At 44.0% G+C, this 12,803-nt stretch overlaps 1 protein-coding gene across 1 annotated transcript in view; it reads left to right on the top strand.

Moving 5' to 3' along the window:
- The first annotated feature begins 5,423 nt into the window (after positions 1-5,423).
- SCAMP1 (secretory carrier membrane protein 1) overlaps positions 5,424-12,803 on the top strand; it is a 38,585-nt gene continuing 31,205 nt past the window's right edge. The window contains exon 1 of the mRNA XM_080573448.1: positions 5,424-5,624. Within this exon, the coding sequence (XP_080429574.1) occupies positions 5,568-5,624 (57 nt within the window). The 5' untranslated portion in view covers positions 5,424-5,567. The remainder of the gene's footprint in view (positions 5,625-12,803) is intronic.

Raw genomic sequence — 12,803 nt, 5'->3', positions numbered from 1 at the left:
GCTTAGATCATACAGCTATGAGTCTTCCTGTCAGCTTCACTTTGTACCTGCTATTGCAGCCTTCAGAGCATTTCCACCACACCATATCTCTCCTGTAGCATGGCAATGTGCAAGACTATTTTCACCAGTTGATCCTTAGATTTTATCTTGGAATTATCTTTTTTGTATATCTGAGATTTAGCTTCAGAGCACAGGTGACTGTCTTAAATTTCCCTCACTGTCTAAAGCTGTGGTTCCATGTTTGCATTTGTACATCATATTACTGTGGAGTACAGGCTTGAGTCAGTTCAGACACCAGGGTACTTTTCCGTACAGGCTTGAGTCAGTTCAGACACCAGGGTACTTTTCCAACAGCACTGTTCACTTAGCAAGAGCTAATGGTAGAGATTTTTGGATGGCAAGAAGCCTGATGCTCCAATTGCTGTGTGTGCAGCAGTTCACTTCTCCTCCCTGTTTCCCTGCAAGGCTATGTATGGATTAGTCTCTTGAGAAGAGCTGGCCTTCTGATTATAATATCAGACTTGCCCTACGTCATCACCAGAAACAAGTGCCCTTAAAGCACTACTTCACTGCCAGGATGCCATTCAGCACTGCAAAAGCAATACATCATTTTTGCTTTCCCCTGAGTGGTGACTGCAGCAGCAGAAGCATGGATCCTTTCCTGATGATAGCAGTACATATTCTGATGAAGCTGTATTGACACTCTCTATGCCAGGAATGAGCCATCTAGTTCACTAATGGTCATATACAGGGAGAATAGGCACATACAGAGATGCAATGACAGCAGGCTAGGCTACCCCAAGCCTGGTAATTCTTACTATAGTGTAGGACTTTGCATGAAGATTTACAACTACTTGCATTTGCACACAAGAATCAGGAGAGCCGAACTGTGATGGATGACCTGTAAGCTATTTTATGCAAATTCACATATTTGTTGTTCTTCGCAGCTTTGTATGTTGAATTGAAACTAAGACTCACCTTTCCCCACACCTTTTTTTCTCAACTTCTTTTTTTCTTATTTCTTGCAAGAGCAGAATTCCTGACATTTGAGGACCACAGTTTTGAATCACTCACTCCCTGACCATGTATACAGATGACTCCCTGCATTGTTTTCCAGATCCCAGAACTGCAATTTGATTGCTTTCTAACTGCAATTTAATTGCATAATAATTGCTACTTAATAATCGTTCAATGAAGAAAATACAAGGAGTGATTAAAAAGAAACGCAAAACATAAACCAATCAAAATGCAGACAACTGTTTATGTTCAACAATTTATGCACAGTTTTAAATTAGAAGGAATGAGAGACACTGAAAAGTTATTTGCATGAATGACACTAAGTTAGGAGGATCTGTTGAGTCCCTCAAAGGCAGAGAGGACTTGCAGAGAGATCTTGACAGACTAGAGGGCTGAGCAATCACCAGCCACGCGAAGATTAACAAGAGCAAGTTCCAGATCCTACATCTGGGATGAGGCAATCCTGGCTGTATGTTCAGCCTGGGGGATGGGAGGCTGGAGAACAGCCCCACAGAAAGAGATCTGGGGGTTCTGGCTGACACCAAGTTCAACATGATCCAGCAGTGTGCCCTGGCAGCCAACAGGTCCAGCCAGACCCTGCGGTGCATCAGGCATGGCATTGCTAGCCGGTCAGGGGAAGGGATTGTCTTGCTCTGCTCCATGCTGGTGTGGCCTCACCTTGAACACCGTGTGCAGTTTTGGGAACCGTAGTATAAGAAAGATATAAAATTATTAGAGAAAGTCTCCAAAGGAGGTCTACAAAGATGGTGTAGTGTCTAGAGGGCATGGTGTATGAGGAGCAGCTGAGGTGCCTTGGTTTGCTCAGCCCAGAGCAGAGCAGGCTGAGGGGAGGCCTCATGGCGGCCTGCAGCTCCCTCACGAGGGGAGCAGAGGGGCAGGCGCTGAGCTCTGCTCTCTGGGGACAGCGACAGGACCCGAGGGAACGGCATGGAGCTGGGACAGGGGAGGGTCAGGCTGGGGGTTAGGGAAAGGCTCTGTACCCAGAGGGGGGTCGGGCACTGGGACAGGCTCCCCAGGGCAGTGGTCATGACACTGAGCTACCAGAGTTCAAGAAGCATTTGGACAAAGTTCCCAGACACATGGTCTGATTTTTGGGAGGTCCTGTGTGTACTCAGGAGTTGGACTCGATGATCCTAGTGGGCCCCTGCTGAGTTGGGATATAATTCTACGACTCTATGATTTAGTTGGAAGAGGTCATAGCACAAGTCCTGCTGCTGTCTAGACAGTGCCCTCTGAAGTCTTGAGGGGTCAAGATATGAGAAGAGCCCTAGCTTGGGGAAGTGTAAGCAATGGGCTTCAGGAGACAGGCATCTGTGTTATCATGCCACAAGAGGTAACACAGCTGGAGTACAAGACAGGTGAGGTCTACTCACTGCCTGATCTAGCACTCCTGTCACGTGCTTTAGCTTATGGTGCTCCTCCCAGTTCTGTGCCGGCAGGGGAATGCATGCAGCACAGACTGCTTGTGCCACTTGGCTTCACTCCACGGCTGCCTGGAACACTCTCCCCACTCCCAAACAGCATGTGTTGACTTTCACCTATCTTCACTCATGACTGCAGCTTACTATTCATCACTCCCACACACTGCCTCCCCAATTGGTTAGCCATTCTCTTAAAGGCATCATTTACTGTAGTGTGTGGCTTTATCCACAGGTGTCAAACTCTTTGGACAAAAGAGGTTAATCGCTATTGTTTTATCCTCAGCTAGACAAATAAATAACTCTTTTTCCAGAAGTAGTAACCCTTCTTCCACAATTATATCCAAGACAGGATTACATGCTCTCTTGGCCAGTGCTAATGATTGCTGGGTTCTGTAAGTGTGCTCATGGCATGCAGTGTGACCCCAGAGCCCACACTTACTTCTGCTGCCTGTGGGATGGAAAACAGGCAGTGAGTCCAGTCTGGGAGCAAAGAGAAGACTTTTCATGCTAGTGATAGCTATGCTGTGCCTGCATGTTCCCAAGATACAGGGATCACCTGTCATGGGAGAAGTAAGAGCTCTGCTCCTTGAATGAGGACCAGCAATTGGTCCACAGGGAAAGGAAGCAGAAGGAAAGATGATTTGCTGATGACATGTTTTCTTTGCGCAGTCCCCAAACAAAGAGAGCAAAATAGGACTACAGGGAATAGGAAGAACAGCAGAGACTGATGGCTCCGCTAGGGACATCTTTCATCTTCATTTTGAATGACATGACATTGAACAAGGTCATTCCAGGTGAGCAGAAATGATTCCTTGCTCAAGCCAAGAATGATCTAATATTGATATTTTGCAGTATGTCCTTAGAGCATCCAGAGAAAAGTGAAATCAGTTATTCCAAGTAACTATTCCCCCCACTTTTCCTTCTTTTAACTTAAGGCAAAAATTTTGTGGGAATGTTGCAACTCCTGACCTTTATTGTTATCCTGAAGTGCTCATGTACTGCACTTCTCTTTTCTTTCTCCGAAGCTAAAATCTTCCTAATATTTTGTAAGAAAATCTCTGTGCTGTAAGACCTAGAAAAAGAGTGGCTTATGCATTCTTGCTATTTTAAATTCCTCAAAAAGCTGTTATTGAATAACATTTCAGTTAAAGTTTTACCTAACAAACCAAGTATCTTCTGACTAAACTTTCAGCAAGACATTAAAACTGCATATGATCTAACCACTCTACCAAGGAGTTCTCTTGCTTCTTTCCTCTAGATGAGTTTCTAGCAGTCAATCTTCCATGCCAGTCATTTTGCATAACAGGGGAGGTTTAGATTGAATATTAGGAAAAATTTCTTCACTGAAAGGGTTGTGAAGTATTGGAACAGGCTGCCTAGGGAAGTGGTTGAGTCACCATTCCTGGAGGTCTCCAGAAAACATGTAGAGGTAGTGTTTAGTAGCACAGTTTAATGGTGGACTTGGCAGTGCCAGGTTAAAGGTTGGACTAAATGATCTTGGAGCTCTTTTTTGACCTAAATGATTCTACGATTCTACCAAAATAAGGTGTAGAGAGGACTTATTGTGGAGGGACATCCTTGGCTAATCATGTATCTTCTCTAATTCTGAAACATCTAAGCAATAAACTAAGCAATTATTTGGAAGCAGATATTCATTCGGATTTTCTGTTAGCTAGCTGTTATTTGTTATCTCCCAAAGTTAACATTTTTATGAGCAAGGAATGATACATTGTCAAAATTCTATCATTTGATTGTAAAATAATTATTATCCTTTCAAAACCATCTTAATTCCTTGGACGTCATATAAGATGACAGATTATTCTCCTTTAACTGTGCACAAATAAATTATTATCAGAGACAGGTTGCTATGATCATGATCTGAAGCACCAGTAGCCACACAGGAAAAGATACTCTGTTCAGTCAAACATTCACTGACTCAGGCATGTATGCATTAGTTCCTTCATGTTCAGCCGAAAGGAATAAATATACAGTTGCCAGTGCACACAGCTTTCAAACTATCAACATGTATCGTTGAGCTATGATATACTGAGCCGTGGGCAAATATTGGAAAACAACATGATTTAATTTTCTGTCATGATGACTGAGTTATATGAACGATTGTGTCTAATACTGTAATGTACTTTTGTTGATCGTACAACAGCTGCCTTTGTGTTTTTTGAAGCATGAAGTATTTTACACTTCATAGCAACAAAAAAAGGTTGAAAGTGTTTTGTTCCTTAGAAGCTATGCTTTTATGATTTGTCCCATTTGCATATCATCTTATACCTGACAGTCCTTCAGAAATAATTGAGAAACATCTACATAAATTACAGCAAACCTTGCAGCAATTATTATTTTTTTTCACTGACTCACACAAAATCGATTACCTTGTACATGCAGGACTTTTCCTGACTTGCTGATGACACACTGCCATAACAATGACTTCCATTGTCAGGTTGGGATTAGCGATATATGGTAGTAATGAACGCAGAGCCATTAGAGTACAAAAAAATTGTTAACATCCTGAGCCAGCCTTCACTAAACCCTAGACAGTGTACCCCATGGTCGGCCTGTGGTTATGTGTGTGTGGGGGGAAATCACATCTCATAGCAATTTATTTTAGGTAGATTGAAGGTAAACCTGCCTCAAAACTCTTTTTGTATTTTAATAAAGGTTTAAGCAAATTCTTTAGAAAGTGTGTGAAGGAATTCAGGATTCATGTGGAAGAATTCAAGATTCACTGGTTTTAGAAGTGTTGCCTCGATGCAGGCTGTTATTGTTTGACGTCGAGGATACAGGATTTCGTATTTTGCCAGGATCTGTGAACCAAAACACGCCCAGTGCTCCCAGCAGCTCCTCCCACTTTTTCCTCAGCACGGCCCCGAACCCTCCCCCGAGCCGTGCACGGTCTCCCCCGGCCCCTCTCCCTCCGTCCCGCGCAGCCCCGCCCCGCGACATCACCTCCGGGGCGGCCATTTTGGGAGGCCGGCGCTCGGTGCCGGAGGGGGCGGGCTCGGGCCCGGGCCGCAGCGGCTGCTGACAGCGCCGGGGGGGGCGCCGCAGGGCCAGGGCCAGGGCCGCCGCCAGCCGCGGATCGCAGCCCCCGCCATGTCGGACTTCGACAGCAACCCCTTCGCCGACCCGGACCTCAACAACCCCTTCAAGGTGAGGCACGGCACGGCCCGGCCCGGGGGGGTCCTCTCGCCGCCCCCCGGGGGTGCTGCGCGGCTCCGGGGGGCACGGGCAGCGCTTGTGGCAGCCCTGGGGACGGGGAGAGCCGCCTCGCGAGCTAGGGTCGCCCTGCTTCATCTTCAGTTCTGTTGCTGAAAGCCAATAAATTGCTTTTCAAGTGCTTTTTTAATTTTATTTTTATTTTTTTAAACCTTAAATTGCGGTGCTGGCTTGGTGTCTGCAGGTGCGCGCGTGTGTAATGCTACAATATCTCTCCTTCTATCTGGGTGACCCACATAGTTCAGCGATTCACCCTCTTTTCCCTCTCCTGCCTCCTCCCAGCCCCCATCGAGCTCACCTGCCTCTTTACGTGATTCCTGAGGTGGTTCCGAGGCGAGGCATTGCTGCCCTGCGTTTTAAAACGCTGTGTTGCGATGTACTCTTAAAGCTTTTGGTCTCTGCACTACTGACCTGGCTTACAGCTGAGAATTGTTTCCTTACTCACTGTGCTAGCTTCAGCTGTCAAGACGAGCTGACCTCCTTGCGTGCTTCTGCTTCGTATCTGCCCTTTATTATTTGAATTCAGTTCGTCAGATTTCTTCAGCTACTTCAGTAATCTGACTGAACTCTTTCGTACTTTGTTTTTATATCACGCCGAGACTTAAAACGTACAAGTACTATATGTCAGTGAGTTTAGGATGTCAGCAGGAATAATTAAGCCTTTTAGAAATTGAGCTGTCACATCTCAGCTGTACTTCTGTACAAGCAGCTGCTGGAAGCATGGAGTGTTATTGTTGACTAATTTATTTGTTGCAGTCTGTCTGTCAGTTTAGTTTATATGGATATAAAATTTAGTAAAGTGTATTCATCAGGGTAGTCACCGTGTTTTCACTTCATGTTTTACAGAGTGTGTTGGCATTCTGGATGAACAGCAGCCCAGGCACTCAGGTTGCCACCAACGGTAGTTTGGACTGGCACCAACAGCTTTGAGCACTGTTCTTTAAGTACTTCCTGGCACCAAGCACCAAAAGGTGTCATTGTTCTAGAATATGTCTTCAGCAACAAAAACGTGACCCTTTTCCTTGCTTTTTTGTGGAAGTAATGAAAATAATACATAGCACACTTATTATGTACAGATACCCAAAGTGGAAGCAGGGATGGAAACAATATAGTTGCCCTTGCATGGCTCGTTGGCCCAGGTAACTTGACCTGTGCAGTGTTTTTGAGACCTAAGCTAGGGACCTACTTCAACCATACGTACAGTATAAAGACATTGCTTAAAGTGCCATAGTTTATTCCCACTTCTCTTCAGGGAGAGACTTCTGTTGTAGCTGTTAGGCAAAATCCGCACTCTGTTTCTCATCTGCAATGCATCATGATAGAAGTACGCTAAAACAACTGCTCTGTAACTTGAAGCTCCCTGTTAAACGTAGTTCTGGATTTCTCTTTGTCCTGGTTCCAGTTAGGACAGAGTTAATTTTTCCTCATAGTAGCTGGTAGGGTGCTATGTTTTGGATTAGGATGAGAAGAGCGCTGATAACATGCTGATGTTTTAATTGTTACAGAGCAGTGTTTACACCAGGCCAAGGACTTTTCGGCTTCTCGCTTCTTCTTCGGCCTCGCTCTCATCCTAATCCAAAACATAGCACCCTACCAGCTACTATGAGGAAAAATTAACTCTGTCCTAACTGGAACCAGGACACTCTTACTTGCAGAAGTAGTTGTTTTTTTTTTGGAAAGCTCTATGCTTTTTCTTTCTTGGAAGCTTTTTTTTTCACTTCTTTCAGTCCCTGCTACCTTGTCTCATTCCACTGCCCGCAAAAGGTAATGCTGCATACCTTTGCTTATCCACTTATTTACTTCAAGGGGCAGAAGGCCTTGTGTGTGAACCAAGCCTTGATTGTCATCTTGTTGGCATGACAACGTTGAAATTAATGTGCGTCTGGATTTCAGTTTAGCCTGACTGTGTTTTAAGATGCTTTACACATCGAACCAGTATTTCCAGATGGACCCTGACAAACCCAAGTCATGTAGTCTGAACGCTTTATTCAAATTTATTCATATTATTTGTCTGTGCTTGATAATTTTATGAATGAAGAGATTAGTTTTTTTCCTTACATTTGCAGGCACTTCCTGTGCCTGTGTAAAATCACAAACTTGTATGGCAGAGAAAGGAGGGAGGGGCATCACATGGAAGAGTTGTTGCCAAGGTTGAAGACAGATACTGCTTTCTTTTAAGTATTTTGTTTTTACTGGTTGTCTGTGGTCTACTTGTGAGGTTTCCTATGACTTTTCACATGCCTTTTGGTAAAAAGATTTCAGCAGAGGTTCTTTTTTGATGTTGAGTGGGGGAAAAAAAGTGTTGGGGGGGGAGGGCATGGACAAACATACAGTTTGCTAGTGTTTTGGGTAGTTAGTTCTTTTGGAAACATAAAAATAAATTATATTTCTGTTTTTATATCTCCTGGAAGGAAGTGAATTTGGTTTGTAGAACAGAAATTCTTGTGTCAAGTATTTGCTTGCTTAGATTGATCAGGAAACACCATTGATTTTGAGATGACGCCTATTTAACCTCTCATTTTAAAAGAGTACCACATTAAAAAGCAGAAAACCTCAAGCTGAACCCAAAGGCTGATATGCCTTTGGTATTACGGTATTCCTCTATAAATAGCTGTCCTTTGGATGGTGTACCAACCAAACCAAGAGATGTTACAATTTGAAAGACAAGGGGTAATGAAACACACAGATGCATAACATTCTAATATTAAAAAGATCATGTTACAGTTGTGCAGAAAAAAGTGCACCCATGTTCCATACAAGTGAAAATGTGATAATTCTGCTGTAGTTTGGAGTGCCAGCATTATACAGAAATATACATTTGGTGTAACCTGGAGTATCGTAAATGAGAATAGTCTAATAATGAAAACTATTTTATTTCCTTCAATGAGAAGCACTTGTCATATGTTGTGAGCATGAGTTCACACCTGACACCATTCTCACTGACAAATGGTGGAGCCCCACCTCACCCAGACAGGGTGTGCAAAGCACGTCCAGTGATGGCAGCTGTGTTCAGCCAGGAGTCAAGAGTGCCAGACAAGTCCATAGTGAGGGGACAGGCCTGAGGCCAAACCAGGAAGTCAGGTTTGCATCAGGATCAGGTCCAGCAAAAGTAACTAGGGTCATCCAACAGTCCCATGATGACCAGACAAGTCCTCAGTGATGACACAGTTTTGACTACGTAGGAGGAGCTTGAGTGCCCTTGATGTTCTGACAGTTTATTCTTGAAGAGATGAAAATGGTATGAAATAAATTTTGTTTGACAAACCATAGGTAAATTTCTAAAATCAGCTTAAACCTTTTCCAATGTGGTTGTCTCCTTGGTGTGCCTTTTTTTCCTTTTTTTTTTTTTTTTATGTTGTAAGATGAAGTATGGTTGTAGTCATTTATCCTGGGAGATGATACAGGTGCAAAGGTTCTGAAACTGCATTCTTGAAATCCAGTGTAAGTTTCATTTACTCTGAAACCACTGAGCAACTCAACTACTGCAAAATATGTTTTTTTAAAAGTGAATGATGCTATTACTACAAGAAGACTTTTTTTTTTTTAATTAAAGAGATTAATTTGGCAGACCTTTGTGGCCTGGCTGACAGACTGCAAAAGGTTTGTCCAATAGTCCAGATGTGGTTACTTCTGAGTGACGGTGGAGTTCAAAACTCAGTTCTGTGATGAATTCTATCACTTCATCTGGTATGATCAGAGCTCTGAACAGCTATTTGATATAATAGGAGTTATGGTAGAACTAAAAAGTAAGATATATTTGTGTTTAAATGTGAGTGGTCAAGTAAAAACTACTAAGTGATGTGGATGAGGAATACGCTGTCTTGTTCAGTTACAGTGTGGAAGCACATAATCATGAAAACACTTGAAAGTATATAATGTTAATTACGGAAGTAGTTACTTTGGGTGGGATTGGGTATCCAAACAGTAGCTAACCTCCAGCTGTTGTTCCAGAAAGAGTGGGTCTTTCATTGCTCTGTTATGACTGCCCTTCTTGTGTGGATGTCTGAAACGCTCTGATACCTAAAAATGGCATTAGACGCCTGAGTTGCCACCACTGAGGTCACAGGATTACTTGAGTCACTGCAGCTAAGTATATGTTAGAGCTTAACTTCACTACAGAGCTAGTTCCAGTGATTATTTGGATATTGCTCTTAATCTGACTCACATGAGCACAAATGAATCTTCTGTCTGGTTTGGCAGGAAGTACAAGCTGAAGGTCTGATGCTGAAGGTAACAGTGAATTGACGAACGCCACCTTTTATAGCAGCAGAATCTATATAGCTTGCACCTTGCTGCTGTTGTTCAACTGAAGCTAAAATGATAGACACTTGCAGCAAGGTAGGGAAGGCCTAATCATTTTTGAAGGATCAGAACTCTAATTACTTGGTGTTGTGTGCCTATATACGTAACTTTGTTTTCATTCTTTTAGATGATTATAACATGTACCCAATTAATTTGTCTGATTTTATTGTCTGATTCCCTTCACGATTTCAAAATTTATAAATTCCTCAAAATCTTGCATAATTTAGTGCTGAAAGTCATGATGTTGAAAGTGTCCTTTAGCTGCCCTACATGGTAGATAGTTTTCAGGAGGGTACTTCAACACTTTTACTGCACCATAATCTATTAAAACCGTAACGTGTTTTAATAGTTATTAAATATCAGTTATAGCTGCATACTTTTCAAAATCTCAGTGAAGTGTTAGACAGTATTGCATTAGTATTAGTTTTGCACTATATGGAGAGGCTTCAACATTACAAAGAGAAACATGCTACACCTTTCAGAGCTGAGGATGGGGAGAGTGTTGAGAATAGCTGAGACATGATGCTTGTATTGTGTTCTTGTGGCAAGGTTTTGGTAGCAGGGAGCTGCAGGGGTGGCCTCTGTGAGCAGAGTCCCGCAGCTGCCCCGTGTTAGATAAGGGCCAGTTTCAGCCAGCTCTGAAGGGACCCACCGCTGGCCAGAGCCAAGCCAGCAAGTCATGTTGTTTGTGTGCCTCTGGGAGAGCAGATTGAAGAAAGGGAAAAAAACCTGCTATGCTACAGCAGCAGGGAGAGAGGAGTGACAACCAGTCCTGCAGCCCCCCAGGTCAGTGCAGGAGGTGCCCCAGGCAGGCAGCAGCAGATCCCCTGCGGCCTGTGCAGAGGCCCCTGGTGGAGCAGGCTGTCCCCCTGCAGCCCACGGGTCCCACACGGAGCAGATCTCCACGCTGCAGCCCGTGGAGGAGCCCCCGGTGGAGCAGGTGGATGTGGCCTGGAGGAGGCTGCGGCCCATGGAGAGCCCCCGCAGGAGCAGGCCCCGGGCCGGAGCTGCAGCCCGTGGAGAGGAGCCCACGCAGGAGCAGGGGGTCTGGGGGGAGCTGCCGCCCGTGGGGGACCCGTGCTGGAGCAGTTTGCTCCTGGGGGATGGACCCCGGGGTACGGAGCCGTGTGGGAGCAGTTCTTGAAGAGCTGCTGTCTGTGGGCAGCCCCCGCAGGCTCAGTTCGGGAAGGACGGCATCCCGTGGGAGGGACCCCGCGTGGAGCAGGGGCAGAGAGTGACCGTGAAGGAGCGGCGGCGGCGAAGTTCTATAGACTGACCACAAACATTGTTCCCCAGTGCTGCTCAGGGGGAGAAGGCAGAAGAGGGTGGATGGGTGTCTAGAAAGGTGTCTAGTTTGCTTTTAGTTTCTCTCTGCTCTAGTTTCTTAGTAATAAGCAATAAATTACATCCATCTCCGTATGCTGAGTCTGTTTTGCCTTTGACAGTAATTGGTCAGTGATCTCCCTACCCATATCTGAACCCTTGAGCTCTTTTTTATTGTTATTTCTCCCCACTGCTTTGAAGAGGGGGAGTGAGAGAGCAGTGTGATGGAGTTTAGCTAGCCCTCAGTGTAAAACCACCACAGTGTTGTTAGGCATCCTATGCTTCATTGCAAGGTGGGACTGCTGTGGCCTTCTTGGTTTCAGAGGTCGGGAATTTGGCTTGCTCAGTAGCTCAGAACCCTTCAGAGCTCTGCTTCTATCAGCTAAGGTGGCCTACAATGAGTACTGCTTGAGAGCCAAGTGTAAGAAACCCCAGCTGGCTACTTTTGCAGTATCCTATTTAATATTTGTGTTCTGGTGATGCTATAGTGAAAACCTCTTAATGCCATTTGGGGGGGGGGGTGGAGGAGGTAGGGGCAAAATGGCTGATCAAAGATTGAGATATTAAACTTGAAATAGTGAAAGAACTGTTCTGGTGGTTACTCAGCTTTATTAGAGGCAAAATAAAGGCCATTTCTGTACTTGCCATTAATTCCTCCAAGCGTTACCTTCTAGGCAGTTCTTTCTCATAGTAAGTGGTTTTTAATCGTAGATTAAAATGTATATTGTTGCTGCAAGGCATTAAGGCTTCCTTTATATTGTTAAATATAAACTGTTCATACTATTAATGCAAAATTAGGACAGAAAAGCATGCAAATCTCAACTAAATTGCTGTTTGTGAAATTAATGTAACTTTTTAATCTTCCTTGAGTTGACAGTGATGAAGGGAGAAATAAAGCATGAATAACCAACAATGTTTGATACTGCATCAAAACATGAATAGCTTCTTGAAGCTTGTCTGTGTGCAGCTTGTTGTGGCATGAGCAGGGAGGAAGTCTTTGGGGAGTTTCTGTTTGATTTATACTGAATCTTTACTGAACATGTGCCGATTCCAATTTTAGAGGTTTAATCTGGTTGAATGTAGACACTGTTATGGGTCTGAAAAACACTTTTCATGTGCAGGCTATATTCTTTTCCAAGTCTCAGTTCTTAATTTAAAAGCTGAGAACCAACAGTTAACAGAGGAGGAAAAAAGGCTTTGATACCCATTGCTGGACAAATATAGTTATCTTCCTATTTTGTTGTCAGAAGGTAAACTTTGTCAGAAATCTCCCCAGGAATACTCAGGAGGACACATTGAAAGCGAAGTATGTCATATAGAGAGTTTTAACTGAAACAGCAGCAGCTTTGATTGCTCTCGGGAACTCATTCCTTTATAAGGAGTGGTGTGGTTAGTGTTCTGTTTGATCAAGGTGTCAGAAAAACCTCAGGCCAATGAACATAAGTTCCAGTCATTTTTCGTTGCTTTGTTTAACTTTCTGGTGTCATC

The sequence above is a fragment of the Anser brachyrhynchus genome (genome assembly GCF_964034855.1).
Source record: "Anser brachyrhynchus genome assembly, chromosome: Z".
Taxonomy (NCBI): domain Eukaryota; kingdom Metazoa; phylum Chordata; class Aves; order Anseriformes; family Anatidae; genus Anser; species Anser brachyrhynchus.
Note: the sequence above shows the minus strand (reverse complement) of the source record. Positions and strands in the feature narration are given on the sequence as shown.